The sequence below is a fragment of the Artemia franciscana genome, chromosome 2 (assembly GCF_032884065.1).
Source record: "Artemia franciscana chromosome 2, ASM3288406v1, whole genome shotgun sequence".
Lineage (NCBI taxonomy): Eukaryota > Metazoa > Arthropoda > Branchiopoda > Anostraca > Artemiidae > Artemia > Artemia franciscana.
This window is the reverse complement of record NC_088864.1, coordinates 60,633,801-60,656,943: the sequence shown is the minus strand read 5'-3', so window position 1 is coordinate 60,656,943 and position 23,143 is coordinate 60,633,801. Positions and strand designations below refer to the sequence as shown.

General features: G+C 37.3%; 1 protein-coding gene and 1 long non-coding RNA gene across 4 annotated transcripts in view; one reads left to right on the top strand and one right to left on the bottom strand.

Moving 5' to 3' along the window:
- Positions 1-23,143, top strand: part of LOC136043886 (uncharacterized) — a 166,621-nt gene that overhangs the window by 75,943 nt on the left and 67,535 nt on the right. The gene's annotated exons all lie outside the window — the stretch shown is intronic.
- The window catches only part of LOC136043879 (protein abrupt-like), a 36,557-nt gene that overhangs the window by 3,400 nt on the left and 10,014 nt on the right, over positions 1-23,143 (bottom strand). For 2 of the 3 annotated variants that reach the window (XM_065728861.1, XM_065728860.1), the window contains exons 2-6: positions 21,914-22,540; positions 19,595-19,732; positions 6,993-7,139; positions 5,574-5,675; positions 1,442-1,505 (exon numbers count right to left, since the gene is read on the bottom strand). In XM_065728861.1, coding sequence (XP_065584933.1) covers positions 1,442-1,505; positions 5,574-5,675; positions 6,993-7,139; positions 19,595-19,732; positions 21,914-22,540 — 1,078 coding nt within the window. The remainder of the gene's footprint in view (positions 1-1,441; positions 1,506-5,573; positions 5,676-6,992; positions 7,140-19,594; positions 19,733-21,913; positions 22,541-23,143) is intronic. The other variant, XM_065728862.1, reaches the window with a different exon arrangement.

Sequence of the window (23,143 nt, the reverse complement as noted above, 5' to 3'; positions counted from 1 at the left end):
ACCTAATGAAAAACTGTGGCATCAACCGTAAAATCACTGCACGAGTGGGAAAAACCCCTGCATTTACCGACCGAGATAAATATTTTGGTTTATGTCATACTCTTTATTTAACCAAATGGAAAATTGTAGCACCATCCACAAAACCACGGCAGTCAGTAATACTACTGCATTTACCGACCAAGTTCGAGGTTTCTGTAGATGACATGTCAGTATTTTCCTGGTTCTTGTTTAACAGAAAAAAAATTTTCGGCCGCATCGGAAAATCCTGTCCCTTTTCAGTATATAAAAAAATCAATAAAAACAAGTTTTATTTTCTCGAATTTTTAAGAAGAATGCAATTCTTCTCTATTCCCAATCTTCTCTGGCACACTTAATACCCCATCTTAGGGCATACTTATCGGTGCCACATCTTGGCAATACTAAGTTTCAAGTTTGGGGGACATAGGAACTAAAAAGCTCCAGAAGCATTTTTATTTGAAACTGAAATATTACTTGTTTCATTTTCTGGAGAGGATGACCAAGCTAATTCCGTCTCCCTCACCCTAAAACGGAATACACCACCGACCCCCTCTTTCACTGAAGTATCATTTGTTTTCTCCCCTAGACTTGATGACCAAACCGTTTGTCATACAGCTCTCTTATGGAATACCATGCTCACTCCCATTGTCATTGAAGCCACATATGTTTAAGCTTTCGAAATAAAGGTCTAATGTGCCTCAATCTCTTAAAACTAATCTCAATCTTTTAAAACTAATCTCAATCTCTTAAAGCTAATCTCAATCTTTTAAAACTAATCTCAATCTCTTAAAACTAATCCCTGATAAAAATATTTTGAAGATCTGACGATCTTTATGTTGCCTGTGATGAGAGATTACTCTTAGAAATCCCCCAATGAGTATTACAAATAAAGGTTCCCGTACGAGCTTTCAGATCTCTCTCATTAGCCTCTCTACGGATCTCTCTTGCCTTCTCGTCTTCTTACCTATCTATTTGGAGGAGGCTTTAATTTTGTATTAACCAAAATGGAGGATGGCATATGCGGATTTACATAGGTGGAGTTAAGTCGATAACTACGATAACATCAATAGAAGGACTATTAAAATAAGTTTAAAAAATCTACGTAGTCCGGCTGATACAATAAGGTAATTTTTCGTTGCCTCTTGAGAAATTTGGCTGCGTGCTTCTCCTCTGTAGCCTTTACGCATTGAAATTACAAAAAATTTAGTCCTAGTCACAGAAGGGGTAAAAAGTTCGTAAATGAAACAAAAACAGTGTTTCTAAGCATGCTACGTAAGTTATCGTTATCGTTATAATTATTCATGGTTTGTGTGTCCTTTCAAAAAGAGCCCCATTGGAAAATATCCATTGGATATGCCCATTGGATAAACTTATCATTAGATGCGAGTTTAAATTATTTTATGTAATCAAACGGTTAACTAACCTGGTTCACTCATTGTCGTCTTCTTAAGTCGTTTCTTTTGATCTGGTACTCCAGAAACACTTCCCTGGAATAAAACAGGAAAATATATTCGCTTTTTTCTTCTCCATTTTAATAAATTTTTATTGCACAAAACAGTACTTGGGCGCTGTTAATACAATTGAATTTTAAATAACATAGAATCAAAAATCCGCCCACATGATTTATTGTACATAATTAAAATCTACCCACGTGATATATAGCAGAATTTCAAGCCGTTTCTGTGTATTTTAGCTTTGCTGGAAGAACCCCATCATGTTAAAATCAGATACAAAATCCGTTCAAGTTTCTATTTTTGTTTGAAATGAGCGTTCTCTGCTTCCAGTAATGGGTAAAGTGGCCCGAGACTAGCTAGCAAAAGCTTGGATATTGACCTTTGACGTCAATCATTCTTAGCCAGCTAATTAGTTTTCTTTGTACAAACAAAGCCTCGTAAAAGATAAAATGAAACAAGGGGCAAAATAAAATTAGGTTTTTCCATTCAAGCACGACAAGTTTAAAAACCCGTCGAAGCTCCGAAAACTGTTTTAGCCATTACACACAATGAAGCCAGATCGAGAGGTACAAGATTCGTGAACAATATTTAACGTGAAGCGGAGAGTTAGTTAAGATAAACACCTCTAGAAAGTTGATTAGCCTGTCCTTATAGGATTTAGTACAACAAAAAGCAAGATCATAAATGCTAGACATAGAATGTATTGCTAATGAAGAAAAACATGCATATATTAGGAGTTAAGATAAGGGCCCGACCAATATTATCGGGCCGATATGAGTGTCAGTGTCATTATTGGATATCGAAAAAAATATATCAGTTATCGGTCGATTTTTTTTTATTATTTATTTTTTTATATGCGTATTGTCCAGAAGATGGCACCAGATTTTCTCAGGTAATTTTGCTTATCCAGTCCTTTGGGGCGGAGCTACCAGCTAAGTCTGACCATGGTGGAGAGAGCAGCACAGGTGAGTCAAATGTTGTCAATACACACCCGGTGCAACGTTCTAAATGTATGGTGACTTCAAGAACGTACATCCTCTACCAAAATAATTAAAAAGAATATAATAAACAATAATTTCCTGTTTAATGAATGCTCACTCGCGTCGGTGAAAGATCCAAGATTCAATCGGTTAAAACCATGATATCCAGTCAGGGGCATAGCTAAGGGCAGAAGGGGTGTCTCAAGCTGGGGAGGATGGAGTTCCAAGGCGTCGACACCGCCCGTCGACACCTTGGAAATTTAGCTTGTGTGTCCGCATTTGTCGGCATACTCGACAATGTTGTCGACTCATTATTTAATTCCTTCCTCCAAACTTAAAATTCTAGTTGCACCCCTGCTTCCAGTATACCTAGCATGGATTCGTTAGTAAGAGACTATATCATATGAATGTAAAGTTTTCATATTAACAAGCGAATGATGAAAATTTCAAACCCCGCTATTGAAATTTGGGTTTTGAATAATCAATTTCAATAAATAACTTCGCTTCTTTCAATCACATTTTTGCGTATTTGTGTTTATGTAACTAAACCGGCTTTCTTGATCAAATTTTTTTCTTATTTGTCACTTCCGCAAATATCCACCATTTCGCTTTTGTGCTCAGAAGCTGCTGATCAGAAAAGGTAATGAAAATAAAACAATTACTGTAAATGGCCTAATTTTTGGAATCCACAGTGAATGAATGAGGCTGTTCTTTGGTGTGTAATAAACCAAAGAGAAACATGTGAGTATGAATGTGGGCTGAGAATGTGGGGGGTTTAAACTTTAGGCAAGTTTTTTCCCGGAGGGGAATTTATCGGTAAATTATATAGGTACGCTACCGATATATCGGTATCGGATCCCAAAAATCCATATTGGTCAGGCCCCAGTTAAGATATCTATAAGATGTAATTTCGTCAAATGTTTTCCGAATATCTTTTTTCCCGTCTTTCAGCACTCTTTTTCCATTTCACAGCTACTAGATTTGTAACATTAGAACATTCTTTATCCTGGCTATGGATAACTACTAAAATCCGTTTTATCCCTGTTGATGCCACATCAAAGCTACAAAAGACAGCAGATAGGTTAATCCTAATATTGCAAGGGCAGCAAGACGAACTTCAGCAACTACCGCGGTATCCCCCACCTGTCTGTTCCAGGAAGGTTGTTTGCGACGATACAGATTAAACACGTAACAAGTTTACTACATGCTTTGCGCTACCCTTACGATTCATGCAAGGAAGATCGACAACTGGGCAGATGTATACAGTCAGACAGATCGTTGAGAAGACACTAGAATACAAAAAAAAAGCTTATATAGCTTTTATGGACTTCCGTTCTGCCTTTCATACAGTAGAGAGACGATCCCTGTGGCTAATCGTGGAAGTTGAGGGCCTGACTACAAAGATTGTAAGCCTCTTTGAACAACTTTATAACAGCATAGAAAGCGCCGTCCTGGTTAATGGTAAGCTTTCTTCTCCCTCGCCCATCAACATTGGAGTACATCAAGGATACGCTGCTGCACTTGAGCTGTTTAACTGCGTCATCGACTACACGCGGACGATGCAGTTGTCCTTAGTGAAACTTTTGACCAATTTAAGTCTGCATTCAAGACACTCTCCTCCAAAGTCTCTAGAGTAGGGATGTAAATTAATTGGAAGAAAACAAAGATAATGCCCATAGATAAGACCGCTTCGAAGTCACTCTCAACTGTCGAGATTAATGGCCAATCTGTGGACTTGGTAAGGTGGTTCACATATCTTAGATAAATCGTATCCTCAAATGGCACACTTGACACAAAATGTCTACCAAATCAACCAAGACAAACTCTGTATTTGGACGATTCCTGAGGGTAGTCTTCCTCAAACCACATATTAGTAACCAAACAAGAGCTCGAATTTACAACGCCAAAGTCTCAATCATCATGCTATGTTCTTCTGAGATATGGCTGATAACTCAGACACAGCTACGAAAAGTCGATGCCGTTCAAACTAGACACCTGCGTAGAATAGAAAGCTTCGAATGGTATGACAACATCTGCAACACTGAGATCCTGATGCCCTTCAAGCTGGCAAATATATCTATTCAAGCAGAAGCCTATTCCTTGAGGTGGTGTGGCCACCTACTCCGCCTCCCGCGAAGTACTCCTGCAAGGATCATCACAAATTTCAACCCCTCAAAAAGTGACAGGAGACGTCCTAGAGGGAGATCGCACACCAGATGGGCTGATATAATAAACCAACGATACAATAAACCTCCTTAGCCGTAATATCAACCTAAACGAGGCCCCATCACTACCCCGGGACAGGACCACCTGGGTAAGACTGACGGCGCTGTCAACTAATTCCCTCAACGCTGGCAACCCTGTTGAGCAAGAGCGTTAAGTCAAGTTAATTCAAGTATTGGATTCATCTTATTAAGACAGTGAAGGTCCATCCTAACAAGCTAAACACAATCTTTGTGCGGCTAATAAGTTTCAATCTGGGTTTGGCCCAGAGGATAGTTTAAATATTGTAAAAACTAAGAAGAACCTCTTTGGAGGGGTCAAATTCATTAAAGCGATAGAAAAAAGCAATTCTTCTGTATGTAAATATCTGTATGTAATATGTAAATATCAAAATATATATGAGCAATAAGAGCAGAGGAGATTTTGTTATGCTACAACTGCAAATACTAAGTAAACTACAGGATATTACTAGGAGTCATAAAGGTATTTAAAAGAAGAACCGAGTGTTTTCATCCACAGTCCATCAGAATATGTGCCCTGTAAAAATTAAGTCCAACAGCGTTGTATAGGAATTCAATGCTATAAACCACACTGAACACTATTGCAGCATCTTATGGTACGCACCTGTCGTACAAAGGATAGCAATTTTTATTCTCTGTAGTACAATTTAAAAGCGGTTTTAATGGCGAGACAAAACCTGGCTCAGAATCAGGGGTCTCCCTTCTATGTATGTATCTATTCTATGAGCATTTATTAATGAGACTGTGGTTTACTCATTTTCTTTTTTTACAATCAATAACGTTTCATAAGCAAAATCAGATCAAAAGAAATAATTTTACATAAATACTTCAAAAAAAAAAAAATATCTCACCAGTATAAAAAATAAAAGTTGACTTACCCTTTCATTGGTAGAGTCATAGTTTTCAAAATCTTCCTCAAGCAGACTAGGTTCATCAGTGAATTCTTCAGTTGTACTTTCAATGCATTCAGCCTTAATATACTGAAAACAACTTTCGATCAATCATCAAATCAGCAAATACTTTATTCAACTTTTTGATCAGACGATATAAATAATTATGAAACACTAAAAAAATTAAAACTACCCAGCGCCGCAAGAAACAATTATTATAAAAAAGAAAAAAACTATTATTAATTACCCAGGTGAAATCCTTTCAAGTATAATGACGTGCTTTATAATAGCCTGTAGTCACTGGACACCATCAGGTGAAACTAAGTAGCATTTTAAGTTGGTTAAGTTGTATAATAGCCTGTAGTTACTGTATTCTACCAGATGAGGCTAAGTAGTATTTTAGAGCTGCAGGCCTTAAAGAGGTTTAGAAACAACATGTTTTTCATTCCTCTAACCAGACAGAAGTACTGAGCTGAACAGTTGAACAAGCTGTTACAAGTCTGTAAAAGTTTAAGTGCGCAAAAGCACAGGATGGCTGGCCCTCGTCCCCCTATTGCACTTCCTGGCTTAAGGGCCTTGAGACGGAGATCAGCAACACCGGTTCGGATCTTAAGGGTCTTGTGCCGCATCCTTTACCTTTCTTTTTAAAGCAAGTTAAATCGACCCTTTAAGCTGATAGAATAGCATACTTAGTTAAACTTTGCTCCATGAATACATATGCCAAGTGTTGCAACAGATAAATGCATAATCTTCTTGTCAAATGCTAGAAAATGTTAAGACAGAAACTGTTGCGACCACGTTCATTGGTATTCTAAACAGTATATGTTCAGAAATTGTTTCCTTATTGGATTTTGGGCCAATTTAGGGATTTTGGACCAAAGGGGCCATATTTAGCCAAGGATTTTGTTCCACATAGAAAAAAAGGGAGTAAAATAGCAATTGCGTATTTACCTTTTTAGGCTGGTCACATTTTCTGAGAATTATAGGTAAAAGAAAATTTCTTTTTTGTCATGAATCTTAATGTAGTCACATAAGCTTAATGCTCATTACTGACGCATTTTTCTTCTAGTTACTAAGAATTTCGAAAATTTTTCAAACACCTCCAAAAAATAACTGGAATAGTTCCATTTCTGTTTCAAATTTTCAACTTTATCTTATAAATATCACCAAATGAAACTTCTACATTGGTAAACTTCAAACAGTATTTTAGGTGAATAATATTTTGAACAGTAAAGAAATATGGGGTACACCACTCAATAGCCAAAAAAATCGAACAAACTGAATTATTTTCTATCTAAAGAAAGTAACTGTGTTCAATGCATAAAAAAGCCATTGAATTACTTTGAAGCTAAATTATAGAAATTACGCGTAATCAAATTGACTTTTGAAAGGCTAACACTAACTTACACCAGGGAAGTCAAAATTAGCGATATTGTCATCAGAGAGAACTGAAGTACCAGCTTCTTCACCATAATCTTGGAGGTTGTAAACGAAATTACTCATAGGGCCAGTTGTTTCTTCACAAGGATCTGTGATCACCTCACTTTTAACAACCTGAAAGAAAGACGTATTCAAGTTTTCTTTTTAATCCGGCTTCCAAATGACCAATTCAGAGGACAATTTTAAATCTTTCAATTGTAACTAACCCACCGTGTAACTGAACCCTTGTAACTGAACCCTCGAGCAACTGAACCACCGTTCAACTCAGCTTCCTTTAAATTTAACTACAATCTAACTGAACCCCCGTGCAAATGAATCATGTTTAACAGAACCCTCAAACAACTGACCCTTCGAAATACTTAGCCCCATTGAACTGAGCCCCCGTGCCACTGAAACCCATTTGACTGAAACCTAGTGAAACTCAAACCCCCGTACTCACTTTTTAAGCATTCTATAAAAATAAATAACATCATAGGGCAAAAACAAAGGTGAAAAAAAAAGAAAAAAAAGGGCAAATAACATATAGGGCAAAAAGAACATGATCTATACATGTTCTACCTAGTTGTAACTGTTTACTTTTAAAGTCAAGATTATTCATAAAATAGCTCTGTTTCATTGCCACAAAAAAGAAGTCACAAACCATTAAAGCCTGATTTATTTCTCCTATTTTATGTCTGTTAACCGGGGTTCCCTTGTCCCTTTATCTGTTTAAATACGGTAATGGGTTTTTTTATCACTTTTTTGTTATTTTCGTTTTGTAATATTTTATCCACTGTAGTTTGTTAGCGTTTGGTTTGAAAAAAGGTTGATTAGACTACCTGTTTTGGTGGAGAGACGACACAAAAGCTATTTTCTTTTTGTGTGAATCACCAAAACCATGGCCTGATAAATTGTTCGATAAAGTTTTGACTATTTTTGCCTAAAAGGCAAGAATAGCATTGAAAGCGTGTCCATTTCCATTCAATTATCTTTATTTCAACTGAATGAATTGCTTCGTTTCACTATCAGTCCTGGTTGAACTTCGTTGAAGTGAAGTTGTATTTCAACGCAACTTATAAGAATGTATATATATATATATATATATATATATATATATATATATATATATATATATATATATATATATATATATATATATATATATATATATATATATAGAAATAAGTTGTCTCTGTGTGTGTGTGTGTGTCGAGTGACGTCATGTTTGTGTGTCGACTGACGTCATGATTGTCGACTGACGAAATTACAGACCGGGACATCGGGACACAAATGACGACCGGACACCGGGACATAGGGAATATAAATGACGACTGGGACACTCAAAGAGAAAGCGACCGGGACACAAGGAATGTTCGATTAGCAATCACCATCAACAAAGCACCGGGACACAAATGACGACCGCGACACAGGGAATATAAATGACGACCAGGACATAAGTAAAAAAAACTAAAAAAAAGGTAAAAACTACAAAAAAAACTAAAAAGAAAAAAAAATTAAAAACTAATAAAAAAACTAAAAAAGCTAAAAAACTAAAAAAGAAAAAAAAAGAAAAAAAAGGAAAAAATCTGAAAAATAAAGGAGAACAACAAAACTTAAAAAAATAAAAATAAAAAAAACTAAAAAGGTAAAAACTACAAAAAAAAACTAAAATGAAATAAACTAAAAAAAAGTAAGAACCAAAAAGAAAAAATGGGGAAAAACACAAAAATTTGTTTCATCATATAGCCTACCAATTCAAAAACGAATGTATATACAGACCGGGACACCGGGACACAAATGACGACCGGGATACCAGGACACAACTACAACGGGGACGCCGGGGGGCACAGGGGGATATATAAATGACGACGGGAACACAGGGAATGTTCGATTAGCAATCACTATCAACAAAGCTCAAGGGCAATCATTAGAATCATGAGGTATAACTAAAAAAAAACTAAAAAGGTAAAAAACTAAAAACTAAAAAAAAGACCAATTCAAAAACAAATGTATATACAGACCAGGACACCGGGACACAAATGACGACCGGGACACAAGGAATATAAATGACGACCGGGACACTCAAAGAGAAATTACAGACTGGGACACCAGGACACAAATGACGACCGGGACACAGGGAATATAAATGACGACCGGGACACAGGGACACAACTACAACGGGGACGCCGGGGGCACAGGGGGATATATAAATGACGATGGCGACACAGGGAATGGTCGATTAGCAATCACCATCAACAAAGCTCAAGGGGAATCATTAGAATCATGAGGACTAGATCTGAATACAGATTGTTTTCCCATGGAAAATTATATGTTCCATGTTCAAGAGTCGGTAAACCTGACAATCTATTTATATGCACAGACAATGGGACAGCGAAGAATGTTGTATATTCGCAAGTTTTGTGTAGTTAAAAACATATATATATATATATCTATCTATATTCACAGGTGGGACACAGGGACACAACTACAATGGCGCGTAACTAATATGGGGCGTAACGACTTAAGCACGCGGGGGGGGGGCTTGGGGGTGGGGGCGCGAAGCGCCCCCACCAACTAGGTGTTGGGATGGCGCGAAGCGCCACCCCAACAGCTAGTATATATATATATATATATATATATATATATATATATATATATATATATATATATATATATATATATATATATATATATATATATATTCATTTGTGTTTCGCCCGGGACGTCCCTTGGATATAGGGTCAAAATGTTGATTCAAAGTTGGAATTCCACTGTCTTACGAAAATGCAGTTTGTGTTTATGATAAAGTGTTTGTTTGGTATTATTAAAAACTGTGAGCTTTAAAATCAGACTTGGGTAAGGATTTGCCAAAGGGCAAATAAAAACATTGATTTTACAGCCGGTTTTCAAAGCTCTTTCAGTTTGACTCTTGAAGTTACATCAAAGGATTTTGTTTCTTTCATTCTACACAAAATCAATCAAGAACTGATAGCCCCATGTTTTAGATTCTGAAACAAAAATTGTAGGATTGACATGATGAACCATAAAAATTTTATAGTAACTTTCGGTTTCTGGCTTTACAGCCATTCATAATTTTGAGAAATTTTACCGTTGTTGGCAGCTTCTGAACGAAAAATTAAACCACAACCTCTGAAAAACAAACCAAAATTAAGCAAGTCAACATTTAGCACCAATGCAAACTAAATTTTAATCTTTCAATCAAACAAGTCCCCTCTGAAGTCCATACAGCCAATTCTTCCATAAAAGTGGTTGGTGGAGAAAGATTATAATTGGAACCATAGGGGCTAAGACATTTTCTGAGATAATATTAGAGCGTCACCTCTAATAATGAGTCTTCTTGCAAACAAATTAATTTTAATGAAAGTTCCAAAACACTTATGCCCCCAGGGTACAACTTATAATCCTTACCCTCATGATCTGGGGGGGGGGAGGTTGAGTCATCCTCAGAGGCATTGTTATACGGTCTTTGGATTATTTTGAACAGAATGTCTATCTCAAAATTTTGACCGCATGCATTTGGGGAAAAGAAGGGGGGTCTAGTTACCCTCTGATCACTTCCGACTCTTAAAAAGGGAACTAGAACTTTCAGTTTCCATTCAAATGTACTCATTCCAAAGTTTATACGACCAACCCTTCCATAAAATATTATATGCCTCTCGGCCATAATTTATAACATTTGCCCCTGGGCTCTGAAGGGTTGTGCCGATCCCACAGTTTTTTATTTGGTCTTTGGACTGTTTTGAAAAAAAATGGCTGTATCAAAATTTTGATCGGATTCATTTGGGGCATACAGTGCGTGGGGGGGGAGTACTTACCCTCCGATCGCTTTTGACTTTTGAAAATGGGATTAGAACTTTCAATTTCCAATATTATGAGCCTCCTCCATAATTTATATGACAACCCATTCCATAAAGACTTTGCATGCTAACAACAAGCAGCTAGGATAGCTTATAGTCCAGTTAATTCCATCCGCATAGCAACAAAGAAAAAGTTTGACAAGGAATTTCAAAACCACCGCAAGAAAATCACAGAACTGCCAGCACAAAAGATCAAAGATAACCCTAATTTCCTCTGGCCGACACTTCGTCCAAGGGTCCCCAAAACCTCCCTTGCCGCTGCTCATGTTCCTCTATCTAAGTGGTGTTCTTTCTATGAGGCTGAATTCTTTCCACTAGACCCCAAACAAGAACACAAATATTCAGAAGAATTTGACCGATTTCTGTATGCATTCTCTGACTCTGGATTTTACAGTATCTGTAACGCCTGCAAGCTTTATGAACTACTTTTTACAGACTACTGACACTAAAAATATGCGCCATCTATATGAATAATTGTTGTGCCTAGCTTACTTATGTTGATATTTTTGCAAGGATAAAAGACATTATCAAAGGTAATTAATCCCTATACTGAACCTTAAGTTCAGTAGTAAATGTCCAAAACCTGCAAGTCGCAAGACTTTCTTCCTAAAAGAGTGGTGACCTATAAAGTAGATATATTGCACCATCTCTATGATTAGTTTTATGTGCCTAGCTTACTTATGTTGATGTTTATCTATCTCTACCATGCGATCTATGTTGACTGAAATTTGAATGATAAAGAAATACTGGACTGTCCCTGGCTCTGATTTTGGATTTTGCGCTTTGAATGAAGTTAGTTTTGATTGGAATACTGGACTGTCTCTGGCTATGACATTTGGATTGCGCAATGACAGATCAAAATAGGAAGATTATTTCAAATCTGTTGCTGAGCTTTGTCACCAGATCGATGCTTGATAGTGCAAAAATTGATCTGATTATTGAAAAAGCTGCAAGTTTATCGATCATGGTACTATTATTAGCTCTAAAGAGTTTTTTTTTATAAGGAGCTGAATATTCACAGCCAATGTGTGAAGCATGCGAAGGATGAAGATAATTTCTTTGACATATGTAAACGGTTAAATCAGGCGGCAAAGGATAATCTGCCTATTCCTACTTTTGTGATCTTCTCACCTTCTGAAACCCCAACAATCGGAGAGACAGTCCTGGCTACTTTAGTCTCGAAAGTTAATGAGCTCTCTCGAAAAATTGACTGCTTTTTTGAGAATGCGACACATTCGAGCAATGTTTGGCCAGCTAGGTTCGATACCAACGTAACAACTAACCCTAACCCAGCTCCTACGTTTGCCGTTGTACTAAAGAACTGTCCTGCAGAACTGGCTTCACCTAGTGCTCGTAAGGACTTTATCAATAAACTTTGCCCTGAGGCTTCAGGAGAAATAACTGAACTTAAAAAAAATCAAGTTCGGAATGGAACTTTTTGTTGTTGTTAAGTCAAAGCGTGCAGCAAACGAAATTGCCGAGAATACTAAGAACAGTACCTCAGGTATCTCGGTCAGAGTGAAAAATCCACTGTTTAGGGGTCCTTAAAGGCGTACATTCCGAATACGATGAGAATCAAGTCGAATTTCTTGTACCAAACTGCGTAAAAGTTTCAAAGTGCGGAAATTCCCGAGTGTTCAAGGTCGACTTTGAGTCCAAACAAAACCTGGATCAGTTCATGAAAGTGTCTGAAAAAGATGACTAAGAAGAGCTTTCCGCATAAGTATGTGTATAACTCCCAAAGCGCTGTTGCTCGTATCATAAAACCGGACATCTGGCCTCACGGCACTCCAATCAGGCCCTCTGCTCTCGCTGTGGATCACGCGATCACACCTCTAACAGTGCATCTCCGTGTTCGGAAAAAATGTTCTGTCTATAATGTAAAGGTGCCGGCCATACCTGTTACAGTTTTGGACTTTTAGTCAAACTTCCTGTGGTAAAAGGTTTGCTTTCGAACTGTGACGGATTGTTCTTGCAAGAACATTTTTGACGAGTCATAGTTCAGGCCTTCTGACAATTGATAATAATTTTCTAGCTACTCGGTGCCCGCTAAACGATCCACTTCCAATGGCCACCCCTCGGTTGGTATTGCGATGCTTGTTAGGACCTCATGCCGGTCGAGTATTTCTGATTCATGAGATATTTTTTTCTTACTGTCCGTGAAGAAGAGTATGTTATTGTAAACGTCTATCTCCCAACAGATTATCACAATGACCAATCGGAATTTTTATTTACTTCTGCGTGTGAGAAACTAGGGTTTTGCCTTTCAAAAATTTGCCAGTTAGATAAGTGTTGTATTATTATAGAAGATTTTAGCTGTAATTTAACTGATGCCTCGTTATTGCGTACTTCCATTTAGTCTGGTATTTTTGACGATTGGCTTAGGATCTTGCCGAAAGATCTTGATTACACTTACACACACCATTCAAGTCACGTGTCGAACCTTGACCATGCAGTTTCTTCTGCAAAACTTCAAGTATCACCTCTTCACGTCGTTACTGACTTCCAATTATCAGACCACCTTCCAATATCTTCATCTATTTCAAGTCCTTCTGGTCAGTCTACTCCCACCCCACAACCACATCAGCCTCAGGCCGATTTTAAAAGGATTGGAAAAAACAACCAAGGTGATCTTTTCACAACAGTTACTAATTCTGTCCAAAACAAAATGCATGTTCCGTTACAGCTGCTCATGAGAAATACAAATACGGGTGTTGCTAGATATCTATCTTGCAAAAATTTACCATGCCCTGTGATGCGCAGAAAAAGCTGCTATACCTCTTAAGCGTATACGTCGGCGTGTCACGAAGCATTGGTAAAGTAATCCGAGCCTAGCTGAAGCTTGGAGAAAATCCGAATTTCGGTACCATTTTTGAATCTAGTGGGACCGTCCCCGCTCTGGCTGGGTTTCTGACATTCGTCTTTCTACCAAAAGAAAGTTTGCAAGAGAACTATCTATCCACATGAACCAGATAATTGAAAAGACGTCCCATCAAGCTTCTCTGTCCCAACCCTCCTTCTGGAGAAATGTATATCAAAAGATCCTCCTAGCGTCAGCCTATCTGCTTAAGATGTTCCTGATTCCAAGTGGAATTTGTACTTCTCTGCTGAATTTTCCTTCCAGATACCGCCCTACAGTCCAAATATAAAGATAAGCTTGATAAATTTCTGTCTAGTTGTCTTACCGACAATTTTGTTGTTTCGGTTGATTCTGTACAGCGAGCAAACAAACACCTAAAACACAGGAAATCTTCTGGCATCGATAAAGTGAGCGCTCTTTACATTCTGCATGGAAGTTAGCTGCTGGTAAGCCATATTGCTCTTTTGATGCAGATCATTGTTACACAAGGAGTTGTACCTTCTTCTTTCTCGATTGGAGATCTCACTCCAATTCCAAAGAATGTAAACTCGCCACCCAATGCTCGTCTTTCCGCCTTATAACGGTGGCTACTACATTCTGTAAGCTTTTCAAACTTCTGTTCATTGACCATCTGAACGCGAAATGCTATGTTCCACCTTACCAATTTGGATTCCAGCCACGTGTCTGTTGTGCCCAAGCTCTGTCGGTTGACACGAACGCATTGATCGATGCTGATTCATCAGGTAAACTCTGGTGTTAGCCGGGCACGATGTTTGTAAAGCGTTCGATTCTCACATTCACACCGCTATGCTACTCCATACAGCAAAACGTGGAGTGAGCCATTTATATATCAGACCCCTTCGAGACATGTATTCTCGTCTTAAAGTTCGCCTAATACTTCATCCACTACCTAAAGCTGACGGCTCTCAAGTCTACGCTCCAACCCTTGATATTTCAGACAAAGTCGAAAAAGGTACCCGTCAAAGTGCTGTTTCTTCCCTTTTACTCTTCAATAACGGAGTTCTTGATACACAGTAAGCTATTCCCACATCTTTTATCTTTGTCTGTCTTCATTTATCTCTCGTATATTATGCAGACGACATTCGGAATTTGAGCCGCACTATCCAGCGCACTAGCGAGATTTTTGCAACGCTACAATCTGAGTAGGCAAAACTAGGTCTTCAGTTCAATGCTGAAAAGCCTGAAGTTGCATTCTTCAACTGGAAGGAAGCGTCGCCTGGGGATATTCCTCTCGGAGATAGTAGTATTAAGCCAGTAGACCATATCACCTACCTCGTTCTTCCCATTGGTTCGCCAATAATGCACACGCGACAACTATTAACAGCTCACACTGAATGTAGAGTTGGGTTGTCATATGCTTCTTTAATAACGAATACGTTAAGCTTCAACCACCGTCTTGTTTCGAAACTTTTAAACTCTGTCGCTCTACCACATTATCGGTACATATCACCATTTTGGAAAATACTCACAAATTCTGACGAGTAAAAAAAATCGTTCAGTTTTCATCCTGTTCGCAAAATATCTTTTACGTTGTCTCCCTTGGACCCGGAACTCTTATCTAGTTAGAAAGTTCAGCATTGCTGACCCCATCATAGCTGTGAAAAAGCAAATTCTTGCTTATAATTTCCGTTTGATGAAGTTGAACCATCCTTGGTCGTTGGTGCTAGCCCAGTAGTTAAGAAGTATTTGTAGTGTTAGTTTTCGCGCTTAGTGTGCTTTCTACTTTTTTTCTTTCGTTTATAGATGCGTCTTTTCCCTTCTTTGTATCACGGGTTTTCTAATAAATAATAATAATAATAAAAGAGCATGAAGAAAACTGTTACACGCCTCCACATCAATTTGGCTTTCAACAAGGCATTGGATGTGCAGACATCCTTGCAGTTTTTGCTAACGTTCTGCCTGATGCTTCTTGTACAAGTAGTTCACTCGCCATGGAGAGTCATGATTTTCGCCACGCCTTTGGCTCCCTGATCCAACCCCTTTTACTTTTAAGGGCTGTTAAAAGAGGAGTAAATCCGGCTACCATTATATCTCAAAAGGATATGTATGCTAAGCTACGAGTCTGTATTAAAATCACAGAATATTTCCACTGTAATTTCACAACATAATATTCACAGAATTGATTTCTACTGTCTTGAAAAGTTTTTCCCTATTGTTTCAACTTTGTATTTGTTTGTATTAAAATCCCTCTTAGGTAAGACGAAATGGCAAGGCCACTGGATAGAACAATACCAGTTAAGAGAGGAGCCAGGCAAGGTGCAATTACCTCAACTTGTTATTTAAATAATAATGTCCTCAAAGCTCAGGACCAGTGTGAGATGTCTTGCGTTCTTTCTGGCCTCAATATCTCCTTAGTCACTTATACTAATGACATTTTTAACATTAGCCTATCTTTGGACAAAATTCCAAAAAACTACTACTTTCCAAAAACTTCTTGAATTTAATGCTGCAAAGTCCGACGTCGTGCTTTTTAACTGGAAATGTCCGCTTCTTCATAAAATTGTACTTAGGAATTCAAAGATCTGCCCGTCTGACCAAATCGTTTATCTTGGTATTCCCATTGAAAATACCATTTCTCATGCTCGTCACCTTCTAAAAGAAGTCATCAAACGCCGCATATCAGCTTCCTATGCTTTCATAGTCTCTGCTAAGCTTCGTTTCAATCGCCGTTATCTCGCAACACTGTTGCTTTACCCACATCCTATACATTGCACCCTTCTGGAAGATTCTTAGAAATATTGATAAATTGAAAATCCCCTCCACTTTTTTCTGTTTCGCCAAATACCTACTGAGATATTCAACTTGGACACGCAATTCAAAACTCATCAACAGTCTTCACTTGTAATGCTCCGTCATTTTCTTTTTGTACAAGGCGGGTTTTCAATAGATAATAATAACAATAATAGGGTTTCCCCCAGGGGTGGGCTACTCTGAACCATAGGTATTTGTAATTTGGAATATTTTGAACAAAATGGCTGTCTTAAAATTTTGATCAGTAGCACTTGGAAAAAAAAAGAAGCAGAAGGTTAATTACCCTTCAATCACTATTGATTTTTTAATAAAAAACTAGACCTTTGATTTAAAATCGATTGAGCCTTCTTCGAAGCCTAAACTCCTTTGATCACCCGTTCCATAAAAACCTTGCAAGTTAAAAATGGATAGCTTGAATAGTTCACAGCCCTTGTCCCTGGGCTCTGGGGAGTCGCATCAACCCTGGAGACATTGTTATATGATCTTCAGACTATTTTGATACCCCTTCCATAAAAACCTTCTATGTCCCCGGGACAAAACTAACAGCCCTTGCCTCCGGGCTTTAAGGGATTGTGTTAACTCCGGAGGCATTTTACTATTTGGAATAAAATGGATATCTCAAAATTCTGCTCGGATCCATTTTGGGAAAAGTGTGTGTGGGGAGGGGAGGTAGTCCTACTCCGATCACTTTCGACTCTTAAAAAAGAACTAGAACTTTTGATATTCGATCATATGAGCCTCCTCCAAAGTTTATACGACCACCCCATCCATATAAAACTTGTATGCCCCTAGATTATAACTTACAACCCTTGCTCTCGGGCTCTGGGGAATTGTGTAAACCCCTGAGGCATCGTTATAGGATCTTTGAACAATTTTGAACAAATGACTATCTCGAGACTATTCCCAAGAGTGTGTGGGGGCTACTCGCCCTCTGATCACTTTTGAACCTTAAAAAGGGAAATAATATTTTGAATCTCCAATCAAATTAGCATCCTCCAAAGTGTATATGACCACCACTATCGTAAAAACCTTATATGCCCTCAGGGCATAACTTATAACCCAAGCCTCCGGAATCTAGTGGGTTGTATCAATCCCGGAGCATTGTTATATGTTGTTATATGAAATTTTCGATTAGAGCATTTAGGGAAAAGAGGACTAACGGAGGGGGGGGGGGTTGTGGTTGCCCTCTGATCTCTTTTGACTCTTAATAACGGAACTAGAACTTTCCATCGCACGCACTTGGGGAAAAGGAGATGGAAGGGGGGATCTAGTTGCCTTCCGATCACTTTCGACTGTTAAAAAGAGCACTAAAACTTCCGATTCCCAAACGAATAAGCCCCTTCAGAAGTTTATACAACCACCGATCCATGCGAAGTACCTCTAGAGATAAAAGAACATTAAACATCAGCTGCAAGTCCCTGGGCCAAGAGATCTATAATATAAAAGAATATATATAAAAGAAATAAATAAATAAATGAATAAATAAATATAAATATAATATAAAAGAATAAGTGCACAAACACCCCTCCCCCCAAATAGGAGCCCAAAGAAGATTATTACATCGACTGAGTTGGGGCTTACATCCTTAAGTCTCTGGCCCATGTAGGAGGAAAAACTGACTTTAAAATATGGCTTCCCTGAAAATAAAGCCAGAAAAACGGCCATTTTTGTCAGTTCAGGCCTTCCAAACACATGAAATGAAAATCGTAAAAATAACTTTATTTTTTTGGTTTGAAACTCTCAAGAATCGGTTTCACGGCTAAGGGAGGCCAAGGAAAGGCCAAAACACAAATGGCCGAAACATCAGTTAGAAGCAAACAGCCCAAAATTTCTGCTTAGACATAAATTGGAAAAAAAGTTAAAGAGATTTGTGTCTGATTTTTCCAAATAATATAGAACATTTGCTTGAAGTATTGCTAGAAAAAGTAAAACTTCAGCGCAGAGAGCAGGGTTGCACGGTCAGCCAAATATTTCGTTTTCAGAGTTATCTCTCCTTCTTCCTAGTTTAAGTACTGTTCTTTACTTTCATTTGAAAAAGAATGGCTTGTTTTTAAATTTAATTTCTGCTTGTTTCAATAACATATTTATTTGAGAGCATTTGAGGCAGGTTTCATTCTAAAGCCTAATCTGTGTATATATCATTCTTTACCATCGGAACAAGCGACGTCAAAGAAGAGTCTCCAGTCGTCTCTGAAACTTGCAGCTACGACTATTTCTTCCCACTCCAGCTGTATTGAGGCGTGAAGGTGCTGCAGGTCGTTGTTGTAGGTACGACAGAGCGTATTTTTGGGTCTTCCTCTGCGGCAGGTACCAGAAAATATAGATTTGGGGATTCTAGATTCATCCATGCACAGCACGTGTCCACGGTAGCTCCATCTACGCCTTCGTATAGTCTTGATGAGGAGCGGTTGACCTGTAATATTTCTAATGTGCTCGTTCGTTACCTTCTGGGTCCAGTGGATGCCGATATCAGACAATGTAGCAGATGCAATTCCAATTTTCCAATTGGACACACTTTAATTAGATTATGGAAGGTACATCCTTAACTTAATATCAAATCCCTATGTGAAAGTTTTGAACCTAACCGATAGACAATGAGATCTAGAAAAGGAATATAGCATTTAACTCAGAATTTTTTAAGCGTTTTTTAACCTGGAAGTAACAGAAATTTTCTCTTGTGAATGCAATTGCAAGTAGCCTATTTATTGGTACACTTTTCCCTGGTCATTATGGATTCCGAGAAATTTAACACTTAAAGAGTTCTAAAAATACCGGTCAGCCACCTAGAACCTGGTGGAATATCTCCCCTCCTGCTTCCAATTTTCTATTCATTGATATAAAAACATTAATAAATAAAATTTGCAACATCAAACTTTTAAAACTTTGCAGATTTTTTTTTAACAGTTAACAATATATGCTTTTCAATCGTAAAAAAATAAAATTTTTCATTAATCAATCTAAAATATTGGAAAATAACCATATGAAATAAGCAAAAAGGTGAGCCAGTAAGTTGTTTTGAAGTGAAATCGTAAAAAGTGCAATTAATCAAATTAGATTCTGAAAGACTACAAAAAACTAACATTTGAGCAGTTGAAGCTCGCAGCATTGTCAACGAACAGACTTGGAGTTCCAGCTCCTTCACTGTGATCTTGGCAGCTATTAACAAACTGACTCACAGAAACAGCTGTTTCTTCTGACGTCAACTCACTTTTAACAGTCTAAAAATAGAGAATAATTTAGGTGTCCGTATTGCTACTAGTTCTTAATAATCAATGCAAAAGTCAATTTGAACCACTTTATTATGTCATTGTCACACCTATAAGTAACAGTTGACAATTTTGCATTCCTGAGCACATTCCTTACACACATAATTTTTGACAAAACTTACCATTCATTAATGAGGTAATATAAAAAAATTGTTTCTTTTGATATGAAATGACGCAACACATATCTTTTGCAAATTTGCTTACTAGGACATGATATTTTGTTTGAGTATCTCTGCTGTCTGTTTTCCCTTTTGTTTGGTCTTTGCTAGGGTCCAACTATGGAAAAGCTGAAGGCATTTTCCAGTGTGATACATCTTGATTCAGGCTAAATATTCTATCAGCTCAGCTTACGACAAAAGAGCCTAAAATTCTTGATTAAGAAAGCTTTAAAGGGTGGCTTAAGTTAGAGTGATGATACTAAAATCAGACAGGATCTTTGACAAACTGTGCATTTTTGGGTAACACAGTTATCATTTACCATGTGATTCATTTTTTACAAGGTTCCAGCTAAGAAAAAGGTAAAGGCCTATTTCTTTGTGATATTAAATTTGAAAAAAAACAAACAACAATTTATTATTCAGGTGAAAGTAAGGAGCAACATTAAAACTTAGAACTAGCAGAAATTGTCAAGTACATGAGGGAAGCTACCCTTTCATCAACCCTCGCTCTTTACACTTAATTCTTTAAGTTCTTTACAAACTGCTCCTTCAAATTCAACCGCTCTTATGTTTGAGCAGTCTTTCTTAAAGAATTGTGACAAAAAGTCAAACTTTAGTACAAAGAGTGAGGGTTGAGGAAGGGTCCCCTCATATATGGAATAATTTCGGTTCATTTTAAGTTTTAATGCTGCTCCTTACTTGCAGTTTAAAACTTTTTTCAGACTGACTTTCAAACCATGACAGAAATCCCCTCCCCTCATTACAAATTTCCCCTGGAAGATTCTTCCTGTGGAAATCCCCCCCAAAGAAAATATTCCACGCAGTAACAATTACTATATGCGAACAATGGAGAAATTGCGTACCTTAAAGCCCTTTCACAAGGGCCAGGGGGGGGGGGTATTTTCATCCCCTAAGGCACAATTATTCGACCTTTCAACTATGCTACACTAAATGACTTTATCAAAATTATGATTGGATGTCTTTGGGGAAAAATGGGCTTGGAAGGGAGGCTAGCTACCCTCCATTCTTTTTGGTGACTCAAAAAGGGCAATAGATTTTTTGATTTCTGTTCGAATGAGAGCTTTCTAGATCTTGTAACACCGTTTGGTAAAATCATCCCTGGAAAAAATAATAAAAAAAAATCATGCACCCATGATCATTCTTCTGACAAATAATACAAACTCCAGATTTTGTAGATAGGAACTTAAAACCTTTATATTAGGGTTCTCCAACATGCTGGATCTATAATTAAGATCGCTTGACTTTCGCTTTATCGCTGGGCGCTGTAGTCGTGCATAGTTTTGATTTTACCAACCAATGTGACTATAATGTGGCCTGGGCAGGAAAATGTTAACTGAACTTTATCTCACCCATGAAGAAAATAATTAAACCTGATAATAAACATTGTTTTATTAAGGCTAATTTACAGATTAAGATTTTGTCAGTTCGACACCTTTACAAAAACTATCAGTTATGTTGACTGTTATGTTGACAGAAAACTGTCAAATGAATTTTTTTCTGGTCCATAAGAAAAATAATTAACCCTAAAAACAAGTATTTTTTTTTATTGCAGGTAACTGAAGGTCCACAAAGTTCGTCTGTGACATCCTTTTAAATACAATACCTGTTGCATTCCATTGACAGTAAATTGTCAACTGATTTTTTTTTTCTGGTGGGAAGAAAATCAACCCTAATAATAAAAAAAATTAATAAGGAGGACAATAGGGTAATAAAGTGAGTCAGTTTGACATCCTTACCGAGTTAGTTAGTGTTGTATTCCATTAGCACCAAATGGTCAACTGAATTTTTTCTGGTCAAAGAGGTGAAATAACCAACCCTTATATTTAGTGATATTTTGATGTAGATTTATAAATTTAGGCAGTCCAAACAAATTAGGCATAATCCAAACAAACACAATCTTTTGAGAATAATTTGTCTTGGCAGTCAGAAAAAATAGAAATTGCATTGAACTTACAATGACATCATTTTGTTGAGCCACGGATGAGCAAGGCCTGATCTCATTTGTATTGTTTAAAAGGATACCAGTAGTGCAAGGAGGGATAGGAGATACGATGTCCATTAGTGAGTCATGCATAAAAGCATCGTTTTCTGAGTCTCTGTCCTGTCTTCTTCTTTCCACGGATGGAGATGCTTCAGACACTTCAGTTCCTTCAACAAGGTAAATAGTATTTTTTGCCTTGTTTGAGGATTCTCCTGATTCTGTAAGTCCTGTGACTTTCAGCATATCTGCCAAACTCAGTAAAGACTTAACTTGTGCTTGTGCAACAGTTACTTCTCCAGTGTATACAAACTTTACTAAAGCTTGCATGTCACAAAATTTAATATCTTTTAGAATTATAATGGGGTGAGAGTCTGAATGGCTGATAAGTAAATTCTCAAAGTAAGAGCTGCAGGCAGACAAAACTAGTCTATGACATTTTATGTTCTGGTTTTCACAGGAGAGTGTCACATCAGTAAAATGTTCATTGTTCAAAAGAGCTGCAAAATTTCCTTTGTATGCATTGGCATAGTTAGTCCACTTCAAACAAAACTCGTTTTGCTCCATTGCATAAAATACCATGCAGTGAAGATCAGAAGCGTTCTAAAAGAAAAAGTAAAAAATAAGAATTATAAATTCACCATTCATTGGATACTTAGCAAATTTGCACAAAGAATATAAGCTTATAAAAAATGAAATATAATATCTTATAAATATTTATATTCAGTATGGCAGATCCAACCCAGTTAATGCTAAATGAAAAGTATGCTACATAAAACCTAAATAATATTAATAATGTCAACTGTCATATTAAACAATACAAATGAAATAAAAACATTAAACTTTGATTAGTAATGAAACTGAATTAATCCATTTTCAATCTACATACTTGTAGAACCATGATGGACCAAAGGACATCCAACTCAGGTAACACTTAAGGAGGGTTAACCCCACACTAATAAAAACACACTATACAAGCTGGTGATCAAGGGGGCGTGTCTGCAGTATCCCAGAAATAGCTTAGAATATTAATTTGAAACTTTCAGGGCATGTTAAAGGGGATGTTGAACAAGGCAAAACATTAAATGTTCATGTTAATGCTACTGCTACTAAAACTACTACTACCATAATTACTACTCAAGCTAAGGGTAATACAGTGTAACCTTTAGGGAAAATAGAAGAGGATAGTGAACTACATTAAACAAA